Source organism: Euphorbia lathyris, chromosome 7 (assembly GCF_963576675.1).
Source record: "Euphorbia lathyris chromosome 7, ddEupLath1.1, whole genome shotgun sequence".
NCBI lineage: Eukaryota > Viridiplantae > Streptophyta > Magnoliopsida > Malpighiales > Euphorbiaceae > Euphorbia > Euphorbia lathyris.
Window position 1 is genome coordinate 3,038,654 of NC_088916.1, and position 9,946 is coordinate 3,048,599.

The window sequence follows — 9,946 nt, forward strand, 5'->3', positions numbered from 1 at the left end:
AGTGCAATTACCATTACATGCTCAATAACTTGAGATGTTTAAGAAGCCCAACAAAAAAACCCCAAATCTGATTCTTAATCATTTGAACTGCAAACCCTAACATACTCAAACTAAACCAGAAACCCATAACACATCTAACAGAAGAAGAAATTGAAATGTTCATGTCTATGGTTTACTTACCTTGGATGACACACGACCCCTTGGAATAACCTTAAAATGTGGTTACCCTACCCACTTCGAACAGAAATTCCAACTTTGATTCCACTGCGTGGCTCCAGAAAACACAACCCTTCAATAGTAGAAACTTCCTTCGAAAGAATTTGAGAGTTTTTTTAGTTGATTCTTCGATTTTGAAAGGATTTCCAGCAGATTGAAATGTGAAAAGTCATAAAGTGAGAGAACGGTGCTTTTATAGGCCCCCCAATAAATTTGGACTATTTTACCCTTTGCCACATCATCGAGTTTAACGTTGTTATGTCATTTTTCATAATTTTGGTAACGGCGTAAAACACGATCCTTTGTTTTGGTAAAAACAAACCATATGATTGTTTTTTGAAAAAAATGAAACCACATGGTTTTTTTTAGAATTTACCATTTTTTTTTTGTAATTTTGTAATTTATGTTATTTTTAGAATTAATTTTATATATTTATTTAAATCATGTCCATATTAGTCATTTTACATACTAACAGCAAGAGACAATCATAGTTTTACCAAACACTAATAATCAAACAACAAACAGAAAACAACAAACATCAATAGGAAACATCAAATAGCAAAGAGCAAACATCAACATCAAACATCAGGTAAAACAAACGAGCCCTAAATGGAGGAAAAAAATGAAAGAACTTTTTATTTTTAATTTCTTGAAAACTTGAATGATTTAGAATGTTTGTTAAATTTGTAGATGATCTATTAAATATATGTTTTGTTAGATTTGTAATTTATTTATTTTATGTATTAATTCTTAATGAGTAAGAGTACTCGCGATTTAAAAATTGGGTATGAGATTTAAGAAATATACCCTTTAGAGTATTGAAATGGGTACGATAATTAAAAAATAAACGGATGAATATTTAAAATTGACATTAACCGCGTATATTTTATCCGTCGACATTCCTACCTATAAGAAAAACAACACATATTGTAATTATAAAAAACAACCATTGTTTTTCGAATTAAGTGTCAAAATGATCCTTGAAGTTGGTAGATAAAGTCAATTTAGTCCAATTTGAAGTTTTTAGATATCAACTCAGTTCCGTAGTTGGTAAAACTTGACAAACTAGTCTAAATTTGACAAACTTTTACATATATTGCTTTTGGATTAATTTATCAATTCTTACCAATTGCAAAGCTGAGTTAATATTCAAATTTCGTTTTGAGCTAAACTGACTCTGTCTGTCAATTTTAGGAGTGGTTTTGAACCTTAATTTCGTGTCTTTCTTATGGAATCTTACAAGCATCTAGTGTTTACAATTAGGGATATAAACGGAGCGGGCGGGGTGGGAAATGCATTTCCCATCCCCGTCTCCGTGAGCTAAACGTGGACAAACTTACCCCATTTTCGTCCTCACGAGGATTCTCATTCCCCGTTTACAGATGTTCCAAAAAGTCATCTATATTTTCCATTTTTCATTCTCCGTGGGGAATCACCGTTTATGCTAAAAAGGAATAAAGAGGTGTTTGGTTGCTCATTTTCATATTCCTATTTGCCTTTTGCACCTGAAAAGTAGTCTTTTATAAAAACTGAGATTCTCTACTTTTTGGAAAAACAGATTTTTCCAACAGCAAACAACAAACACCAAACAACAAATAACAAATAGTAGGTAAAACAAACGTGCCCTAAGTAAAAACAAATACATTTAGGAAACAGTGACTAATAATACCAAGTAAATTTTCTAAATCACAAAAAAACTAAAAATTGAAAACAACCAATCACCTAATTAAAATATACTTAAATCATCCAAAAAAATCAATTATCACGGAAATAATCGGGGATCCCTATCGGGGATTGATGGGGCGGGAATGGGGATCTCCGCAGGACGGGGATACCTTTTCCCACCCCCGCTCTTTTCTGAGAGGCAAAATTATTCCCATCCCCCATCTCATGAAGATTCTTATTGGACCGTTCCGTCGAGGTGGGTCACCGATGAGAACGAATCCCAACCCATTCACATCACTATTTACAATAAAACCCCCTCTAGAAGTTTAAAGACAATGAGGCCCATGTGATGTGCATGTGAGCTTCTCAGCCAACCAATCAGCAAACCTAATTAAGCCAGATATTATATATATACACATATGTTTTTCAAGGGATTAAAATATATATTTTTATGATATCAAATCTTTGTTTTTATTAATTTTTTGAACAAAATCTAATTTATTATCTTCACAAAATTTCAATCGATTTTTTTATTATACTGTCGCTGCCTGGCGATGTATAATCCCTTCAGACACGCAATGCGGCATGTGGCCATTTTTAATCTTCCATTGATCCGCCGATGTGAAAATGGTGGTCGGAGTAACCGCTGCTTTCCCTTTCCCTCTGAGATTCTCCTCTAATTCCACAAAAATGGCTTTTAATCCTAGATCCACCTCTACCGGAGCTTCTTTCTCCGCCGCTGCATCCGACGTGACTTCCCACAACACTGGTAGAAAACTTCCCGTCTTGCTTTTTGACATTATGGACACGATTGTTCGCGACCCGTTTTACCACGATATTGCTCCTTTCTTTGGGTATTTCATCCTCTATCTATTTCATTTATTCTGTTCTTCGTAATTGTCGTAAATATTGGAATCTTACAGTGTTTATGCGTGCCTGATCCGGAATTTTAATTGAACGATTCGGAATTGAGCTAATTGGCGTAGTATTGCAGTTTTTTACTTTGATTTGCTGTTGTATTGCATTATTTTTAAGGTTGAATGGTCATTGTATGATGTGAATAACTGAATTTCTTCAGCATTATGACTAGGATAAATAATTTATTAGTAACAGTTGATTTTGTAATTGCTAAGATATGTTTGGTTAAAAATCTAGAAAAAATGGACAAAAGGTACAAAGGGTTAATAGCTGTAAGGGACAGTTTATAACGTTTTTATCAAAATAGGAAACTAAACAGTGTGTTAAGTAAAAAAATAGTGGGGACTAACAAATTATATAGCCATGGCGACTCTGTTTTGCTTAAACTGACATTATGACCACTCAACTTTAAAACCTACATAAAAGTCAATTAACTTTTTCCTTTAGCGGCACTATGGCACCTTATGAAAGAAAGCAGCCTCAAAATGACATTTGTCCATCTCAAAATGGAAAAGTACATGTTCACGATTTTTCAAATCACCATTTTCAGAGTTTTATCAATCTTAATAGTCACTCTCTTTTAACAAAACAACACCTAAAATAGCTCAAAACTAAAAAATTCAAGAATTAAAGTTGCTTAAAATATTATTTCTATCATCGCTACAATGAACCTGCTAAAAGAATGGCCAAGGTTGATTGGCTTTTGTGTTAGTAAAGGGCAGAGGTGAGTCTTTTTATGTTGGATTTTGAAGTTAAGTGATTATAATGCTGCTAAGGGCAAAATTCAGTGGCCACGAATGTAATTTACCCTGACTTTGTGCTTTGACACTCTATTTCTGTTTCCTTCTTTTTCCTTTGTCATACTCCTAAATAGAAGAACCGTATAGTTTAGGCATGTGTGATCCATGCTTACTAGTGAATTTTAGTGGGAGAGTTCAAAATTGGGCTAATTGTGTGGCAAAGTTTTTATTTTGATTTTAGTTTGCTATTGTGTTATATTAATTTTACGGGTGATTTGGCATTGTGTAGCTTTTTGACAATGATATGAGTTTGTGCTCTGCCTAATTCTTTATTTGTATTATTAAATTATATCATATGATGGATGGTTATTGTTACGTTTATTACACTGAAAGCTTTTATTCTTATAGTAGTTCTTTTGGATAATTGGATCACATTTTATCCTCAGTATGTCTTTTGAGGAACTATTAGAAAGCAAGCACCCAACTGCATGGATTGAGTTTGAAGAAGGGAAAATAGATGAGGTACACTTTACTGGTTTGGAATTGTTATTGCTACGTATTATCTGTGTGTGGGTGAAGAGGTTTACAATGAGGCATTTTTTGAGATACATATAAAATCTGTCTTAAAATTAAACATTAGGGAGATACATAGTGTGAATTCTAATAAGACTAGATCATGAGTAAATATCTTAATCAAGGCTCTGTTATATGAAAAATGATTCCTCTTGAAACACAAAATCTATTTTTTTGAAAACCATGCTTCTTATGTACTATGTTATCCTACATCATGGTGGCAAGGCCCGCTGGTTGGACAAGAATGAGGGATGGAGGTGGAAAGTAATTACGCATGTCAATGTCATGCTTACCTAGGGCATTGATGGCTGTAGTACATGGACTGAAAGTCGGAAACATAAACATCCTTGTTCTGTGTTGTATAGATGGGCATTTGCTTCTTTCTTCATTTGGCAGGTTCAATGCTGTTAAAAATGTCAACGGTAGGCTGCCATCTGCATATTCAAACACCACTAAGTTTAAATTCTGCCATGTAGATTACAGAAGTATCTTAAATGTATATATGAAATCAAGTGTAGCTTTGGGATTCTAATAATATCATCGTAAGAAATCAACAGAGTGTTGATTGACTTGAAAGCAGCAACCAACTGGAGACATTGAGGAACTGAGGTGTTTAAGTAGCTGCTTACAGGCTGGAATCTGAATGTGGAGTGTAGAAATTTACTTTAAAATCTAGTGGCTAATGCTAAAAAATCAAGCTTATTAAGTTACAACTACAGTTTTGTCCGAGAAAATATCTCTCTTGGGGTTGGTTGTTTATTCCTAGGCGGGACAAAGATTCGTCTTAAACTACTTGAGCTATCAATTTCATACTTCATTCTTTCTTTCTTTTTTCCATTATTATTTATTTGTATAAGTGCACTTTTGAGTAAAGGTTTCATTTTTTCCTTCAGATGGAGCTGTCCAAAAAATTATTCAAAGATGGAAGACCATTTGACTTGGAAGGTTGGGGACTTGGTTTAAGATATTTCACGTTCTCTTTAGTGTTGTTAGAATTGATTAGCATTATACTCCTAGCCTGGTTATGCTTGCCATATGATTAACTGAATATTTACTATTCAGAGTTGATGGATAATTAGTGTTTTTCTAATTTAATATGCTCTTTTTATCTTATCTTACCCCTTGGACATTTTCAATACTTTGTCTGTGACTACGAGCAGTAACTGACAATTGTTAACAAAAAACTGATTTAGGATTTCGCTTACATAATTTGGCTTACTTTCCTACCAATACTATGAGTACTGGTTAATCCTGATTCCATTTATGTGTTTTCTCTCGACTGTTTATTTAATTTGTTGTCATTTAAGGAATGTGACATGATTCGTGATATGATGTGCTTTGTGACGACCTGCTTTTTGTTGACGTTACTACCAAAAGCTGGATATTAACATCTGTTCTTAATGAGAATTTGGTTGATGCGTTTTTATAGTTATTGCACTCGATAAATCAAACTATGTGATATAGTCATGGAGATTGAAGTTTTTAAATTCTCATTATTATTATTTTAAATGTTACACTTTTTATGATGTGTATTTCTGGTCGAAACTTATTTTTTATAATTTGCTTAATTCAATGTTATAAACTATTTGTGCATTATCGTCAATCTGTCTCATCAAATCTAATCTTTGAAATTAGCTCCAGTCACTAAGTTATTGAGTCATTGCCATCATAGTTGTCAAAGGCGCGCCTGAGGCAAGGGTCAAGGGTCAGCGTCTCTCTGTGTGTGAGGTGGGCGATGTCAGCCAGGCGTGCGTCTTGAGTGGGGCGCACCTAGGCGCAACTGCTGGGTTTTTTAGGCTTCTAATCACAACCATAGAAAGTGATTAAGTTAGAAAAAGAAAAAAAACAAGAAAGGAAAGGAAAGTGACGAGCTATAATTCTAAAGGATAAAAAACTCCAAACACTTAGCAGCTTCTCCTCCATTGATGATGAATAGGGACTATATAGGCTAAAGAGTTTAGTCTTGCTTGAGGAAAGTAGTTATTATTAGATTATTAGTTATTAACTTAGTTTTTAGTTGAAGTTGAACTTTGGTTTTAGATTTAAATTTTGTTATGAATTATAATTATGTTTTAGTAGTTAATTAGAATTTATCTATTGCATTTTATGATTAAGATTGTTGTTATTTGACTATTTGTGTCATTTTAGAAACGTTGAGTGTTGTTATTTATAATTTTAAATGCTATTTTATTTTGGTGCGCCTTGTGTCGTACGGGGCCGCGCCTGAGCCTTGCGCCTTTCACAACTATGATTGCCATACAACTGGAATGGAAGAATTACAATTCAGGCTATGCTATAAGGAAACTTTGATTATTTATATTTTAAATATTTTACTGTCTTAATTTTAGAAGAATGGTTCTTATATGTGAGGCTTCTTTCAATATGTATGTTTTCTTCATCATGTCTATAGAGGAACTAACTAGCTTTCTTTCTTTCTTTCTTTCTTTTCTTTTTTTTTTTTTGTTTTTACAGGGATGAAAGCTTGTATGAAAAGAGGATATTCCTACATAGATGGTGTTGAAGAGTTGCTTTGTGATTTAAAACGAAATAACTATGAGATACATGCTTTTACAAACTATCCCATCTGGTAAGCTGAATGAAATAGATGTGTCGTATTATTGCTTATGTGGTGAAATGACTTGTAATATTCTTCAGACTGTGATTTATAGGTACAAAATGATTGAGGAGAAGTTAAACATCTCAGCATATTTATCCTGGACATTTTGTTCATGTATATCAGGTATGCCAGCGGTTTGATTGTTGATTCTTGTGTATATGTTTGCGTTCATGTATATGTTTTGGAGTGTCAGTGTCTTCGATTTAGTAGCTGCAACTGGATTTTAGTTCTCTGCTATGCTATTTACTTCACCATGTATTCCTTATAATATGAGGAAATGTATTGTTGATTTCATTCTGATTTGTTATTGCTGATTATTTTTGTCTATTAACAATAGATGCAGATTGAATTTCATTTCCTGTCATAAGATCAAAACTCTTTCAATCAGTTTGATCCGTAGTTGTCAAATCGAGAATTGACTCGTGAATTGAAATCCTCATTTTGTGAATCGTGACTTGTAAACAAATCAAATTGTAAGATTCGGTTCAAATTCTTAATATTATAAAAACTAAAATTCACTGAGTTTAGAATTTAGTAGAATGGAGAGTTTGAGTTTCAGAGTCTCGTCGTCTTTTTCCGATAATTAAAAACCATGAATAACTATTTTTGGCTTTGAAATTTCGAACAAAGTTACACATTCGCCCTGATGGAAAGAAGAAAGTTTGATCCACATGCACCACGATGGAATGGAATTATATATCTGTTGATTGATTCTCAAAAGAGTCATTGTAATTGTAAATTGGAAAGTCACAAGTTTTATTGTAAATAAATTGTAATCTGTCTTGATTCTTTGAGTTTGAATTTTGATTGTTGATTTTTTTTTTATTCCTTTAATTTAACATGGCAACGAGTATTTTAAAATCTGAGAAAGTATAAATCTAAGAGAATTTTGATAAAAGCATGGTCAAACAAGCTAACTAACTCGGAAAACGGGATCCAGGTCTTAGCTCGTATCTTGCACAGCGCATCATGTTGGTAGTTTTGCGACAAAAAGTCATCTCCTTTAATATAACTTTAGAAATTCCAAAATAATTAAAACCCTTTATTGCTGCAGCTTTTTTTTTTCTCATAATTCATGAATAGGTGGAATCGACCCGGCTGATTCACCACTGAGTTGTCCAATTCACATCCAATTCTTGATCTGCTTCGATTCTGCCCATAGAGTCGGCTCGAAATGGAGCCGACTTGCGAATCGTATGATTCTAACAGCAGTGGTTTTATCCCATTTCTGGTTCTTTAATCTTATGACAGAATTTTATATTAATTATTCAATGACACGTGGGTTAGGTGTTCTTTTCTTGTCCTTTCATTCATTATTTATTGCTGATTTTTCTGGATATACTTTTATTACTGATTATATTCAAATATAAATGAAGTTGTTTAAAATCATCTGTAATAATGATGTTTATCTACCTCAACATTGCAGGAAAGAGGAAACCTGATGCTGATTTTTATCTGGAAGTGCTTAGACATCTTAAAGTAGATCCAACAAACTGTTTCTTCATTGATGACAGGTTTTGTTTTTCTTCTTTTGCCTCTATATTACGATTCAATATCTAGGTAGCATTTATGCCAATACAATTTTAATTAGACTATTAAAACGACTAATTTACCGTTGATACCTCCTAAACTAAATCTCTATTTTCTATGCAAAAATTCCCGCTCTTAATTTGTATGGTTTATTTGAGATTATTTTGTTTAATACTAAATCTTTCTCCTACCATAAATAAGGGTAAATTTGAGAAAGTATTGCCAAAAGTCTATTGGTAATGCAAAACGGAGCGGAAAAATCCATTAGATAATGAACTGTTGGTTCTAAGCCATCTCTGGCGATGAATCAACAATTCGAAGTGCTTTTCTTGCGTATTCTTGATAAACCAGCGTTTATATATATATAGATGTAGGAGGATCTGTTTGGGAAGTAAGAAGCCCCTTCATAGAAAATGAACAAATTGGAAAGACTAAAACGACCTATAATAAGAAATGGAGGGAGTATTATTTTCCATCAGATGTTGCTACTGTTAAAGCAGTAAAATCATTATTGTGGTTAAAGCCAGGGCCGGCTCTAGGGGCATCCGGCACAGGCGGCCGCCTAGGGCCTCCGATTTTTGGGGCTCCCCGATTAGATTTTTTTTTTCAAATTTGATAATTATTAAGATTGCTATGGTTAAAAATTATGTAGACTTAGATTTATAACAAAATGCATTGGTAGCCTAAATGGTAAAGATGTAGTGGAGTTATTTGAGAGGGTGAGAGTTCGATCCTTGGATCTGTATAAATTTTTTTTATGAAAAATCGTCCAATTTTTTTTTGACGAAAAATGCAAAATGCATTATTTTCATGATTTCTTTGATAAAAAAAAACGTAAATTTTAATGTTTCTTGACTCGTAATCATCCATTTCCGGGGTTCTCGGATTGTCACGTATCAATTATTTTCATAATTTCAATTATTGTTGTTCCGGTTTGTGATTTTGGGGAGACTTTTCAGTTTTTGATCAAAATTACGAGAAGGTAAAGAAAAAGTCCATATAAGGGCGGTGATAAGTAACATGGGGGCGGTACTTAACAATCCACTAAATTAATTGTGACACGATAATTTATTTCCCGTACAGGTTGAAAAATATAGAAGCTGCAAATGAAGTTGGAATTGTTGGGATTCACTTCAAAAATGCAGATGTGTTACGTAGAGATCTCTTGCAGATGGGAATTATTATATCCAAAGATGAATACCAGAAGACATGATATTATTAGCTACTTGCAATCTAAATTAATCATTAACATTTTTTTTTCTTCAGATTCAAAGTTTAAAAAATGTGTACAACTTATTCCTTCAACAGCCTAAAATTAGGAATGGAAGAATTACATATTGACATTTTAAAATCAAGGGTAAATAATTTATTAGTCCATACTTTTGTACGTAATACACTGTTTAGTCCTTCTATTTAGAAAAACACAATATTAATCATTTGGTCCTTTTGTATATGTTTTTTAAATTTTTAACCGAACATATCTTAGTTTTCAGGATAACTATAGTACTATACAAAATGGTCATGTTACTCTGTTATTTTCTTTCTGTCTATTTATATCAAATATAACGGTTAAAAATCTAAAAAAAATAGATATAAGGATCAAATGGTTAATATTGATAAAAGATAAAGATCTTATAATGTGTTTTTCAAAATAGGACTAAACAACGTGTTAGGTAAAATTGAGAGA

The 9,946-nt window shown here is 32.9% G+C and overlaps 1 protein-coding gene across 1 annotated transcript; it reads left to right on the top strand.

The window, feature by feature from the left end:
• The first annotated feature begins 2,369 nt into the window (after nucleotides 1-2,369).
• Nucleotides 2,370-9,634, top strand: LOC136200824 (flavin mononucleotide hydrolase 1, chloroplatic). Its single transcript, XM_065991300.1, is given in 7 exon segments — nucleotides 2,370-2,735; nucleotides 3,986-4,061; nucleotides 5,006-5,057; nucleotides 6,585-6,699; nucleotides 6,701-6,852; nucleotides 8,156-8,243; nucleotides 9,343-9,634. Coding segments are annotated over 7 exon segments (840 nt in total). The 5' UTR covers nucleotides 2,370-2,508; the 3' UTR covers nucleotides 9,473-9,634.
• The last annotated feature ends 312 nt before the right edge of the window (nucleotides 9,635-9,946 follow it).